At 46.2% G+C, this 15,094-nt stretch overlaps 1 protein-coding gene across 4 annotated transcripts in view; it reads right to left on the bottom strand.

Annotated features, from left to right (window-relative positions):
• LOC124111885 (protein EFR3 homolog B-like) overlaps window positions 1-15,094 on the bottom strand; it is a 98,216-nt gene that overhangs the window by 22,518 nt on the left and 60,604 nt on the right. For all 4 annotated transcript variants that reach the window (XR_007222239.1, XM_046471763.2, XM_048399833.1 and 1 more), the window contains exons 8-9: window positions 6,537-6,615; window positions 1,179-1,443 (exon numbers count right to left, since the gene is read on the bottom strand). Coding sequence is in view for 3 of the 4 variants with exons in the window: in XM_046471763.2 (XP_046327719.2) it covers window positions 1,179-1,443; window positions 6,537-6,615 (344 nt within the window). In the remaining variant the exon portion in view is untranslated. The remainder of the gene's footprint in view (window positions 1-1,178; window positions 1,444-6,536; window positions 6,616-15,094) is intronic.

The following is a 15,094-nucleotide window of genomic DNA, read 5'->3' as shown; positions in this document are numbered from 1 at the left end:
TTGCTGTTCTATGTTCAACTTTTATGACACATAAATTAGGATTGATCAATGCTATTTTTATTTGCCGAGTTCGGTAAACAAAGTAGGCACCTGTCATTGGTGAATCTTACCGCTGGAAGGCTGTCTGGATTATGTGGTTTACATCACTTCCTGTTTTGTATTTTGCATAATCAGTATGCATATGACCGAAGTTGGGACAAGGGACTTTGTCTGAACACATGGGTTCTTTTCTAATCAATTTCGAAAGGTGGTAGGGGTAATTCCACTTCCAAGACATCCCAGAAACTATCATAAAAAAGTTAACGTGTGTATACATGCAAGTAGCCTTGACATGCTGCAACGAGTCCTGTGTTCGATCATGCGATGAAATATATCGTGCTTAGATAAACATAAGTAACAGTCCACAGGGTGTGTGGATTACGAGATTTATCGATAACGCCATACTGTATACGATAAAGAATAAATGCGAACACTTGAATGTAAGCATTGTTTTTATTTAGTGGACTCTGAATATTTAGTTATTCTACAACATTCATTCATTAATTCATTCTTTGGTGAGTAATATTAAGAATTGCAAAACACATTTTGCCAGAACCGTTATTAGTGTAACTGACATGTTTAAACATTTATGGCACCTGAAACATGTTGACTAGATTTATCAAGGAAATGCTGGATCCTGAACACACTCTTACTAAAAAACATATGATCATTGTCACAGTTACGACATGAACTCACTACTCAGTACAATAGCATCAGAACAGCCATTGAACTTGACTGAATCCATAAACTTCAAATCATTGGTAGATCCAGATAAAAACATTCACAAATGTTTGTGTCCGCTTGTACTAGTCCGAACTGATGCAGATTTATAGTGCTAGTACACTGAGATACCATGCCGCAGTTTAACATGAACACCCCACTCAGACACAGTATACTGACTCCGAGCCAACCAGTCCTTGTTTTTGCCCCAAACAGGGTAACAACAAGTAACATCTTTTGGTATGACACGGCTGGGGATCGAACCCCGGACCTTCTGCTCTCCAAGGATGTGCTCTACCACTAGACTACAGAGGCGGTCTCATTTTTTTAGGCCACAGACTGATTGTCAAGATTTGGTAATAACACTGAAAGGAAATGTCCAAATACCACTTGTCTCAAACAAAATCAGTGTAACTCACCTATAGTGTTTATAATGGCTTCCTCAAACTTCTTCTCGGATGTACGTTTGTGTGTGTCATGGCTCTTGTTGTCAACGGAAATTCTAAGGTGTCGCAGTAGGTTGTTGAAGACCTCCAGTACTGATGGACCTATAGAGCCTCCGGCAGCAATAAGAACTGACTCAAACAGCACGCCAATGATGCCCACCTTCACATAGGGGTCACTCTTCACATGCTTGTCCAGGTGCTTCAACAGACTCTGGATCACCAGGTAGCCATACTGAGCCTGCAACAGCACCAGCTTAACATCAACACCTGACATTGCAACATCACCAGCCTAACATCACACCTGACACTGCCACATCACACAAGCCTAACATCAATACCTGACACTGCAACATCACAAACCTAACATCAATACCTGACACTGCAACATCACCCAAGCCTAACATCAATACCTGACACTGCAACATCACAAGCCCAACATCAATACCTGACACTGACACATCACAAACCTAACATCAATACCTGACACTGCAACATCACCCAAGCCTAACATCAATACCTGACACTGCAACATCACAAGCCCAACATCAATACCTGACACTGCCACATCACCCAAGCCTAACATCACACCTGACACTGCAACATCACAAGCCTAACATCAACACCTGTTACTGCAACATCGACCAAGCCTAACATCACACCTGACACTGCAACATCACAAGCCTAACATCAACACCTGACACTGCAACATCACCAAAGCCTAGCATCAACACCTGACACTGACACATCACCCAAGCCTAACATCAGTACCTGACGCTGCAACATCACCCAAGCCTAGCATCAACACCTGACACTGCAACATCATCCAAGCCTAACATCAAAACCTGACACTGCAACATCACAAGCCTAACATCAATACCTGACACTGCAACATCACCCAAGCCTAACATCACACCTGACACTGCAACATCACAAGCCTAACATCAACACCTGTTACTGCAACATCGACCAAGCCTAACATCACACCTGACACTGCAACATCACAAGCCTAACATCAACACCTGACACTGCAACATCACCAAAGCCTAGCATCAACACCTGACACTGACACATCACCCAAGCCTAACATCAAAACCTGACACTGCAACATCACAAGCCTAACATCAATACCTGACACTGCAATATCACCTTAGCCTAACATCACACCTGACACTGCAACATCACCAGCCTAACATCACACCTGACACTGCAACATCACCCAAGCCTAACATCAATACCTGACACTGCAACATCACCCAAGCCTAACATCAACACCTGACACTGACACATCACCCAAGCCTAACATCACACCTGACACTGCAACATCACCCAAGCCTAACATCACACCTGACACTGCAACATCACAAGCCTAACATCAACACCTGTTACTGCAACATCGACCAAGCCTAACATCACACCTGACACTGCAACATCACAAGCCTAACATCAACACCTGACACTGCAACATCACCAAAGCCTAGCATCAACACCTGACACTGACACATCACCCAAGCCTAACATCAGTACCTGACGCTGCAACATCACCCAAGCCTAGCATCAACACCTGACACTGCAACATCATCCAAGCCTAACATCAAAACCTGACACTGCAACATCACAAGCCTAACATCAATACCTGACACTGCAACATCACCCAAGCCTAACATCACACCTGACACTGCAACATCACAAGCCTAACATCAACACCTGTTACTGCAACATCGACCAAGCCTAACATCACACCTGACACTGCAACATCACAAGCCTAACATCAACACCTGACACTGCAACATCACCAAAGCCTAGCATCAACACCTGACACTGACACATCACCCAAGCCTAACATCAAAACCTGACACTGCAACATCACAAGCCTAACATCAATACCTGACACTGCAATATCACCTTAGCCTAACATCACACCTGACACTGCAACATCACCAGCCTAACATCACACCTGACACTGCAACATCACCCAAGCCTAACATCAATACCTGACACTGCAACATCACCCAAGCCTAACATCAACACCTGACACTGACACATCACCCAAGCCTAACATCACACCTGACACTGCAACATCACCCAAGCCTAACATCACACCTGACACTGCAACATCACAAGCCTAACATCAACACCTGTTACTGCAACATCGACCAAGCCTAACATCACACCTGACACTGACACATCACAAACCTAACATCAATACCTGACACTGCAACATCACCCAAGCCTAACATCAATACCTGACACTGCAACATCACAAGCCCAACATCAATACCTGACACTGCCACATCACCCAAGCCTAACATCACACCTGACACTGCAACATCACAAGCCTAACATCAACACCTGTTACTGCAACATCGACCAAGCCTAACATCACACCTGACACTGCAACATCACAAGCCTAACATCAACACCTGACACTGCAACATCACCAAAGCCTAGTATCAACACCTGACACTGACACATCACTCAAGCCTAACATCAGTACCTGACGCTGCAACATCACCCAAGCCTAGCATCAACACCTGACACTGCAACATCATCCAAGCCTAACATCACACCTGACACTGCAACATCACAAGCCTAACATCAACACATGTCACTGCAACATCAGCCAAGTCTAACATCACACCTGACACTGCAACATCACAAGCCTAACATCAACACCTGTCACTGCAACATCAGCCAAGTCTAACATCACACCTGACACTGCAACATCACCCAAGCCTAACATCAATACCTGAAACTGCAACATCACAAGCCTAACATCGCACCTGACACTGCAACATCACAAGCCTAACATCGCACCTGACACTGCAACATCACTCAAGCCTAACATCACACCTGACACTGCAACATCACCCAAGCCTAACATCAACACCTGACACTGCAACATCACTCAAGCCTAACATCACACCTGACACTGCAACATCACAAGCCTAACATCACACCTGACACTGCAACATCACCCAAGCCTAACATCACACCTGACACTGCAACATCACAAGCCCAACATCAATACCTGACACTGCAACATCACCCAAGCCTAACATCAATACCTGACACTGACACATCACCCAAGCCTAACATCACACCTGACACTGCAACATCACAAGCCCAACATCAATACCTGACACTGCAACATCACCCAAGCCTAACATCAATACCTGACACTGCAACATCACCCAAGCCTAATATCACAACTGACACTGCAACATCACCTAAGCCTAACATCACACCTGACACTGCAACATCACCCAAGCCTAACATCAAAACCTGACACTCCAACATCACCCAAGCCTAACATCACACCTGACACTGCAACATCACCTAAGCCTAACATCACACCTGACACTGCAACATCACAAGCCAAACATCAATGCCTGACACTGCAACATCATCCAAGCCTAATATCAATACCTGACACTGCAACATCACCCAAGCCTAACATCAGTACCTGACACTGCAACATCACAAGCCCAACATCAATACCTGACACTGCAACATCACCCAAGCCTAACATCACACCTTACACTGCAACATCACCCAAGCCTAACATCAACACCTGACACTGCAACATCAGCCAAGTCTAACATCACACCTGACACTGCAACATCACAAGCCTAACATCAACACCTGTCACTGCAACATCACCTAAGCCTAACATCACACCTGACACTGCAACATCACAAGCCCAACATCAATAGCTGACACTGCAACATCACCCAAGCCTAACATCAACACCTGACACTGCAACATCACCCAAGCCTAACATCACACCTCACACTGCAACATCACCCAAGCCTAACATCAATACCTCACAATGCAACATCACCCAAGCCTAACATCACACCTGACACTGCAACTTCACCCAAGCCTAACATCACACCTGACACTGCAACATCACCCAAGCCTAACATCACAACTGACACTGCAACATCACAAGCCCAACATCAATGCCTGACACTGCAACATCACGCGAAGTACAACTTGCTAGATTGTTGTTGGGCAGTAATGTGTCTTTAGTGATGGATTGCTTGGAAATGAGACATGGAGTTACTGAGCTAGAAAGAGCAATAACTGACTGTCTGTAGTGTCTAACCACCAACCTTCCTCTCTCTGGGCAGACCCTCTATCCACTAGACTACGGAGGTGAATTTCAAGCTTGTTTGGTTAATAAAATTATAATCTTGAAGATCTCATTTTCATGAAATTCAAACAAGTTCCAGAATAACCTTTTATGTGTGACCATAGCGACTTATCCAATCCAAATGAGTTAAACTTGTATGACACACATGTGACAAAACCATTTTAGCATCTCCCCACCTGTCACTTCCCCCTGTGAGTAATGATATGAGATACACACCTATGCCGGTGTTCTGTAACTGTACCCAGTCATACACATACATTTCTCAAGCCATCAGCCTTGTACAGTTCAGTTAACACAACACATGTTTTGTAGTGTATTGCTAGTCTGACCTGTTGAACTACTGAACCTGTATCTGGGAGAACATGGTGTTGTGATCACTCTAATCAGACAGCCACCGATATGGCACTAATGTCCCACAGATATAACAGCATGGCTGGCAGTCACCAATGTGCGTGTAATGACATCATTAGCAAGCATCTCCATAAGGAGATTGTGCCACATGACCCCAGGCAAGTGGAGACGGCCACCGGTCAGTGTTGAGGCAGCCAGTAATTACTGTCAGCAAGCTGCTCCCTGCGTGTCCTCCATTACACAAACACTGTCGGGCCAGGACACATACCTTCCCTGTGACAACCTATCTCCCTGCTGCCCTGGGAGATGCAGATGAGAGTCTGCACCTCAGGAAATGTATATGTTATTAAATGTCATTATCAAGATGTTTATAGAACTCCTCTCAGCCACTACAGACAGTCAGTTATTGCTCTTTCTAGCTCAGTAACTCCATGCCTCATTTCCAAGCAATCCATCACTAAAGACACATTACTGCCCCACAACAATCTAGCAAGTTGTACTTCACTCTTTCTGAACAGACTTGACCATATGTAACAAAACAACAACAAAAGTCAGTCTTATCTCAACAAAATGCAATAGTTCTCCAAATGCTGATATTATAATGTAGTGACTTGGGTTGAACACTGTTCTGAACACTATTATATTTACATCACTGAATGTAAGTGTAATGAGTGCAGAAAGCCACAAGCAAAAAAAACAAGGAAAGCGATCAATCTGGGATTTTAACCCATGACCAGCAGATCCTGACATAGCTAAGGGACACAATTTGCACCTTGATATTTCATGAGACTATACACAGAAATGTGTCACTATAACTGCCTTACCTGCACTGAGTACATGATAATCTTGAAGCACTTGATGGCAAACACATTGGGACTCCAAAGCTTGTGATTGTCGAAATGACTGAAACATACAAATTCATTGTTGTAGTTGATGAATTCATTGTTGTTGTTGATGATGATGATGAGCAATATTCCAGCAATACGATGCTGGCTCATAAATAATCAAATCTGGACCAGACAATCCAGTGGTTGACAATGTGAGCACAGTTTTATCATAGTAATTGTCAGCATTATATCAAATGAATCAAGATGCGATTTGTCTCTTATTTTTTGCGTTTTTTCAATATTAATAATGTCTGAGTGCGGACAGGTAACATTGAAGATGGGCAGGCAACACTTATGGTTTACCTGCCCATCTGTCTTGTTGGGTTTTGAACACTGAGTCCAGTTAAAAAGGTACTTCTTAAAAACTGGTTCAGCAAGATCATACTGATATGGATTGTATTGGATGAAACATATTGCAAGCAACCGATGCATCAATATCTTGTTGCATCGCCTGATTGTATACAGTCTTCCAAACATGTCACCTGTCTGATGCGTGGGGACCAGGAGAGACTGGGATCCATCAACATATGGTGAAGGTATTGGGTTCATGGAAACTAACAGACTGGGAAACATTCCCCCTTATTCTGGACACAACTGTCTGGAAACATCTAGATTAGCATATGTCCAGATTAACTCAGCGTGGCTACATAGAAATGCTACTCTTGTTATATATAGATGTCCCAACATGAATAGTTCAAAACCAGGTTTCAAAGCTACCAGGGTTTGGATTAAAAGGTTTCCACTGTATATTTAATTCCTGATGACAAGGGAGTGTGTCTGCACACAAGCCTTGCTGTTCACATTCTGTCACTGTGCCAACAATAGATTGTCACAAAATAAAAGCTGGCAGATCATTAAAACCCTCCCACCTTATATTTCTTCAATAGATCGCAATGAAGGCCGCTTCAGATTTCACTGGCTCAAGTACTGGCACACATCAATCATCCACGGTTAGAACTCTAGCATGAGATTTACCACAATGATTAAGAGATGGAATGGACAAGGAAGTTATTGATTGTGTTATTGATTGACTCCCCTCCTGCAGCAACTGTCAATTTCATCATATTGCCCTGATTATGGCCATCACAACATTAACAGGTCCGTAACACATCGCCCATTGCAGCAGGCACCTTTTGTGGCAAGACAATATTGACCATGTTCTTTTACCAGTCTTTGTTGTTCACAGTCTCTAAAGACTTGTTGGAAAATGCAGTTAAATTCTACATCAAACTAACAGTGAGTGAGTGAGTGAGTGAGTGAGTGAGTATGGTTTTACGCCACTTAACAATATTCCAGCAATATCACGGCAGGGGACACCGGAAATGGACTTCACACATTGTACCCATGTGTGTAATTTGAATCTGGGTCTTCGGCGTGACAAGCGAACACTTTAACCACCAGGCTACCCCACCGCCCCAAACTAACAGTGATACTGCCATCCTTCACACACCTTTCTCAAAATTGTAATAAGGGGTTTTCTTGCAATAATCCACTTAATAATTTATCACTCGATGTGTCAGATCACCTGGATACCTGACCGCCTGTGCGTCTGCCTGCCTGTCTAATTGATTGACTGTCTGACTGCTTGTGTGCCTGACTGACTCTCTAATTGCTTGACTGTCTGATTGACTGCCTGACTGACTGACTGCCTGTGCACCTGCCTGCCTGTCTAATTGATTGACTGCCTGACTGTCTGACTGCCTGTGCACCTGCCTGCCTGTCTAATTGATTGACTGTCTGACTGCCTGTGTGCTTGACTGACTCTCTAATTGCTTGACTGTCTGATTGACTGCCTGACTGTCTGACTGCCTGTGCACCGGCCTGCCTGTCTAATTGATTGACTGTCTGACTGCCCGTTTGCCTGACTGACTCTCTAATTGATTGACTGTCTGACTGACTGACTGACTGTCTGACTGCCTGTGTGACTGCCTGATTCTCTAACTGCTTGACTGTCAGAGTGTCTGAGTGCCCGTGTGTCTGCCCGAATGTCTACTTGCTGGACTGTGTGGCTGCCTGAATGTCTAATTGCTTGACAGTCTAACAGCCTGTGTGGCTGCCTGAATGTCTAACTGCTTGACAGTATGACTAGCTTAGTGTGCCTGCCTTATTAGCTGAAGGCTTGACTGTCTGTCAGTTGCTTAATGTCTGACTGCCTGTGTGGCTGCCCGTATGTCTAATTGCTTGACAGTCTGACTGTCTGTCTAATTGCTTGACAGTCTGACTGCCTCATTGCTTGACAGTCTGACTCCACGTGTGCCTGTCTGAATGTGTAATTGCTTGACAGTATGGCTGTCTGTCTAATTGCTTACAGTCTGACTGCCTGTGTCCCTGTCTGTTGTCGAATTGCTTGACTGTCTGACTGCCTGTGTGGCTGCCTGAATGTCTAATTACTTGACTGTCTGACTGTCTGTCTAATTGCTCGACAGTCTGACTGCCTGTGTGGCTGCCTGAATGTCTAATTGTTTGACAGTCTGACTGTCTGTCTGACCGCTTGACAGTCTGACTGCCTGTGTGGCTGCTTGACAGTCTGAGTGCCTGTGTGGCTGCTTGACAGTCTGTCTAATTGCTTGACAGTCTGACTGCCTGTGTGCCTGCCTGAATGTCTATTTGCTTGACAGTCTGACTGCCTCATTGCTTGACAGTCTGACTCCACGTGTGCCTGTCTGAATGTGTAATTGCTTGACAGTATGGCTGTCTGTCTAATTGCTTACAGTCTGACTGCCTGTGTCCCTGTCTGTTGTCGAATTGCTTGACTGTCTGACTCCACGTGTGCCTGTCTGAATGTCTAATTACTTGACTGTCCGACTGTCTGTCTAATTGCTCGACAGTCTGACTGCCTGTGTGCCTGCCTGAATGTCTAATTGCTTATAGTCTGACTCCCTGTGTGGCTGCCTGAATGTCTAATTACTTGACTGTCCGACTGTCTGTCTAATTGCTCGACAGTCTGACTGCCTGTGTGCCTGCCTGAATGTTTAATTGTTTGACAGTCTGACTGTCTGTCTGATCGCTTGACAGTCTGAGTGCCTGTGTGGCTGCTTGACAGTCTGTCTGTCTGTCTGATCGTTTGACAGTCTGAGTGCCTGTGTGGCTGCCTGAATGTCTAATTGCTTGCCAGTCTGACTGTCTATGTGGCTGCCTGAATGTCTAATTGTTTGACAGTCTGACTGTCTGTCTGACCGCTCGACAGTCTGACTGCCTGTGTGGCTGCTTGACAGTCTGAGTGCCTGTGTGGCTGCTTGACAGTCTGTCTAATTGCTTGACAGTCTGACTGCCTGTGTGCCTGCCTGAATGTCTATTTGCTTGACAGTCTGACTGCCTCATTGCTTGACAGTCTGACTCCACGTGTGCCTGTCTGAATGTGTAATTTGATTGACAGTATGGCTGTCTGTCTAATTGCTTACAGTCTGACTGCCTGTGTCCCTGTCTGTTGTCGAATTGCTTGACTGTCTGACTGCCTGTGTGGCTGCCTGAATGTCTAATTACTTGACTGTCCGACTGTCTATCTAATTGCTCGACAGTCTGACTGCCTGTGTGCCTGCCTGAATGTCTAATTGCTTATAGTCTGACTCCCTGTGTGGCTGCCTGAATGTCTAATTACTTGACTGTCCGACTGTCTGTCTAATTGCTCGACAGTCTGACTGCCTGTGTGCCTGCCTGAATGTCTTATTGTTTGACAGTCTGACTGTCTGTCTGATCGCTTGACAGTCTGAGTGCCTGTGTGGCTGCTTGACAGTCTGTCTGTCTGTCTGATCGTTTGACAGTCTGAGTGCCTGTGTGGCTGCCTGAATGTCTAATTGCTTGCCAGTCTGACTGTCTATGTGGCTGCCTGAATGTCTAATTGTTTGACAGTCTGACTGTCTGTCTGACCGCTTGACAGTCTGACTGCCTGTGTGGCTGCTTGACAGTCTGAGTGCCTGTGTGGCTGCTTGAAAGTCTGTCTAATTGCTTGACAGTCTGACTGCCTGTGTGCCTGCCTGAATGTCTATTTGCTTGACAGTCTGACTGCCTCATTGCTTGACAGTCTGACTCCACGTGTGCCTGTCTGAATGTGTAATTGCTTGACAGTATGGCTGTCTGTCTAATTGCTTACAGTCTGACTGCCTGTGTCCCTGTCTGTTGTCGAATTGCTTGACTGTCTGACTGCCTGTGTGGCTGCCTGAATGTCTAATTACTTGACTGTCCGACTGTCTGTCTAATTGCTCGACAGTCTGACTGCCTGTGTGCCTGCCTGAATGTCTAATTGCTTATAGTCTGACTCCCTGTGTGGCTGCCTGAATGTCTAATTACTTGACTGTCCGACTGTCTGTCTAATTGCTCGACAGTCTGACTGCCTGTGTGCCTGCCTGAATGTCTAATTGTTTGACAGTCTGACTGTCTGTCTGATCGCTTGACAGTCTGAGTGCCTGTGTGGCTGCTTGACAGTCTGACTGTCTGTCTGATCGTTTGACAGTCTGAGTGCCTGTGTGGCTGCCTGAATGTCTAATTGCTTGCCAGTCTGACTGTCTATGTGGCTGCCTGAATGTCTAATTGTTTGACAGTCTGACTGTCTGTCTGACCGCTTGACAGTCTGACTGCCTGTGTGGCTGCTTGACAGTCTGAGTGCCTGTGTGGCTGCTTGACAGTCTGTCTAATTGCTTGACAGTCTGACTGCCTGTGTGCCTGCCTGAATGTCTATTTGCTTGACAGTCTGACTGCCTCATTGCTTGACAGTCTGACTCCACGTGTGCCTGTCTGAATGTGTAATTGCTTGACAGTATGGCTGTCTGTCTAATTGCTTACAGTCTGACTGCCTGTGTCCCTGTCTGTTGTCTAATTGCTTGACAGTCTAACAGCCTGTGTGGCTGCCTGAATGTCTAACTGCTTGACAGTATGACTAGCTTAGTGTGCCTGCCTTATTAGCTGAAGGCTTGACTGTCTGTCAGTTGCTTAATGTCTGAGTGCCTGTGTGGCTGCCCGTATGTCTAATTGCTTGACAGTCTGACTGTCTGTCTAATTGCTTGACAGTCTGACTGCCTCATTGCTTGACAGTCTGACTCCCTGTGTGCCTGTCTGAATGTGTAATTGCTTGACAGTATGGCTGTCTGTCTAATTGCTTACAGTCTGACTGCCTGTGTCCCTGTCTGTTGTCGAATGGCTTGACTGTCTGACTGCCTGTGTGGCTGCCTGAATGTCTAATTACTTGACTGTCTGACTGTCTGTCTAATTGCTTGCCAGTCTGACTGCCTGTGTGGCTGCCTGAATGTCTAATTGTTTGACAGTCTGACTGTCTGTCTGACCGCTTGACAGTCTGACTGCCTGTGTGGCTGCTTGACAGTCTGAGTGCCTGTGTGGCTGCTTGACAGTCTGTCTAATTGCTTGACAGTCTGACTGCCTGTGTGCCTGCCTGAATGTCTATTTGCTTGACAGTCTGACTGCCTCATTGCTTGACAGTCTGACTCCATGTGTGCCTGTCTGAATGTGTAATTGCTTGACAGTATGGCTGTCTGTCTAATTGCTTACAGTCTGACTGCCTGTGTCCCTGTCTGTTGTCGAATTGCTTGACTGTCTGACTGCCTGTGTGGCTGCCTGAATGTCTAATTACTTGACTGTCCGACTGTCTGTCTAATTGCTCGACAGTCTGACTGCCTGTGTGCCTGCCTGAATGTCTAATTGCTTATAGTCTGACTCCCTGTGTGGCTGCCTGAATGTCTAATTACTTGACTGTCCGACTGTCTGTCTAATTGCTCGACAGTCTGACTGCCTGTGTGCCTGCCTGAATGTCTAATTGTTTGACAGTCTGACTGTCTGTCTGATCGCTTGACAGTCTGAGTGCCTGTGTGGCTGCTTGACAGTCTGACTGTCTGTCTGATCGTTTGACAGTCTGAGTGCCTGTGTGGCTGCCTGAATGTCTAATTGCTTGCCAGTCTGACTGTCTATGTGGCTGCCTGAATGTCTAATTGTTTGACAGTCTGACTGTCTGTCTGACCGCTTGACAGTCTGACTGCCTGTGTGGCTGCTTGACAGTCTGAGTGCCTGTGTGGCTGCTTGACAGTCTGTCTAATTGCTTGACAGTCTGACTGCCTGTGTGCCTGCCTGAATGTCTATTTGCTTGACAGTCTGACTGCCTCATTGCTTGACAGTCTGACTCCACGTGTGCCTGTCTGAATGTGTAATTGCTTGACAGTATGGCTGTCTGTCTAATTGCTTACAGTCTGACTGCCTGTGTCCCTGTCTGTTGTCGAATTGCTTGACTGTCTGACTGCCTGTGTGGCTGCCTGAATGTCTAATTACTTGACTGTCCGACTGTCTGTCTAATTGCTCGACAGTCTGACTGCCTGTGTGCCTGCCTGAATGTCTAATTGCTTATAGTCTGACTCCCTGTGTGGCTGCCTGAATGTCTAATTACTTGACTGTCCGACTGTCTGTCTAATTGCTCGACAGTCTGACTGCCTGTGTGCCTGCCTGAATGTCTAATTGCTTATAGTCTGACTCCCTGTGTGGCTGCCTGAATGTCTAATTACTTGACTGTCCGACTGTCTGTCTAATTGCTCGACAGTCTGACTGCCTGTGTGCCTGCCTGAATGTCTAATTGTTTGACAGTCTGACTGTCTGTCTGATCGCTTGACAGTCTGAGTGCCTGTGTGGCTGCTTGACAGTCTGACTGTCTGTCTGATCGTTTGACAGTCTGAGTGCCTGTGTGGCTGCCTGAATGTCTAATTGCTTGCCAGTCTGACTGTCTATGTGGCTGCCTGAATGTCTAATTGTTTGACAGTCTGACTGTCTGTCTGACCGCTTGACAGTCTGACTGCCTGTGTGGCTGCTTGACAGTCTGAGTGCCTGTGTGGCTGCTTGACAGTCTGTCTAATTGCTTGACAGTCTGACTGCCTGTGTGCCTGCCTGAATGTCTATTTGCTTGACAGTCTGACTGCCTCATTGCTTGACAGTCTGACTCCACGTGTGCCTGTCTGAATGTGTAATTGCTTGACAGTATGGCTGTCTGTCTAATTGCTTACAGTCTGACTGCCTGTGTCCCTGTCTGTTGTCGAATTGCTTGACTGTCTGACTGCCTGTGTGGCTGCCTGAATGTCTAATTACTTGACTGTCCGACTGTCTGTCTAATTGCTCGACAGTCTGACTGCCTGTGTGCCTGCCTGAATGTCTAATTGCTTATAGTCTGACTCCCTGTGTGGCTGCCTGAATGTCTAATTACTTGACTGTCCGACTGTCTGTCTAATTGCTCGACAGTCTGACTGCCTGTGTGCCTGCCTGAATGTCTAATTGTTTGACAGTCTGACTGTCTGTCTGATCGCTTGACAGTCTGAGTGCCTGTGTGGCTGCTTGACAGTCTGTCTGTCTGTCTGATCGTTTGACAGTCTGAGTGCCTGTGTGGCTGCCTGAATGTCTAATTGCTTGCCAGTCTGACTGTCTATGTGGCTGCCTGAATGTCTAATTGTTTGACAGTCTGACTGTCTGTCTGACCGCTCGACAGTCTGACTGCCTGTGTGGCTGCTTGACAGTCTGAGTGCCTGTGTGGCTGCTTGACAGTCTGTCTAATTGCTTGACAGTCTGACTGCCTGTGTGCCTGCCTGAATGTCTATTTGCTTGACAGTCTGACTGCCTCATTGCTTGACAGTCTGACTCCACGTGTGCCTGTCTGAATGTGTAATTGCTTGACAGTATGGCTGTCTGTCTAATTGCTTACAGTCTGACTGCCTGTGTCCCTGTCTGTTGTCGAATTGCTTGACTGTCTGACTGCCTGTGTGGCTGCCTGAATGTCTAATTACTTGACTGTCCGACTGTCTGTCTACTTGCTCGACAGTCTGACTGCCTGTGTGCCTGCCTGAATGTCTAATTGCTTATAGTCTGACTCCCTGTGTGGCTGCCTGAATGTCTAATTACTTGACTGTCTGACTGTCTGTCTAATTGCTCGACAGTCTGACTGCCTGTGTGCCTGCCTGAATGTCTAATTGTTTGACAGTCTGACTGTCTGTCTGATCGCTTGACAGTCTGAGTGCCTGTGTGGCTGCTTGACAGTCTGACTGTCTGTCTGATCGTTTGACAGTCTGAGTGCCTGTGTGGCTGCCTGAATGTCTAATTGCTTGCCAGTCTGACTGTCTATGTGGCTGCCTGAATGTCTAATTGTTTGACAGTCTGACTGTCTGTCTGATCGCTTGACAGTCTGACTGCCTGTGTGGCTGCTTGACAGTCTGAGTGCCTGTGTGGCTGCTTGACAGTCTGACTGCCTGTGTGCCTGCCTGAATGTCTATTTGCTTGACAGTCTGACTGCCTCATTGCTTGACAGTCTGACTCCACGTGTGCCTGTCTGAATGTGTAATTGCTTGACAGTATGGCTGTCTGTCTAATTGCTTACAGTCTGACTGCCTGTGTCCCTGTCTGTTGTCGAATTGCTTGACTGTCTGACTGCCTGTGTGGCTGCCTGAATGTCTAATTACTTGACTGTCCGACTGTCTGTCTAATTGCTCGACAGTCTGACTGCCTGTGTGCCTGCCTGAATG

Source organism: Haliotis rufescens, unplaced genomic scaffold (genome assembly GCF_023055435.1).
Source record: "Haliotis rufescens isolate VD_foot unplaced genomic scaffold, xgHalRufe1.0.p SCAF_2, whole genome shotgun sequence".
In the NCBI taxonomy this organism is placed as follows: domain Eukaryota; kingdom Metazoa; phylum Mollusca; class Gastropoda; order Lepetellida; family Haliotidae; genus Haliotis; species Haliotis rufescens.
Note: the sequence above shows the minus strand (reverse complement) of the source record. Positions and strands in the feature narration are given on the sequence as shown.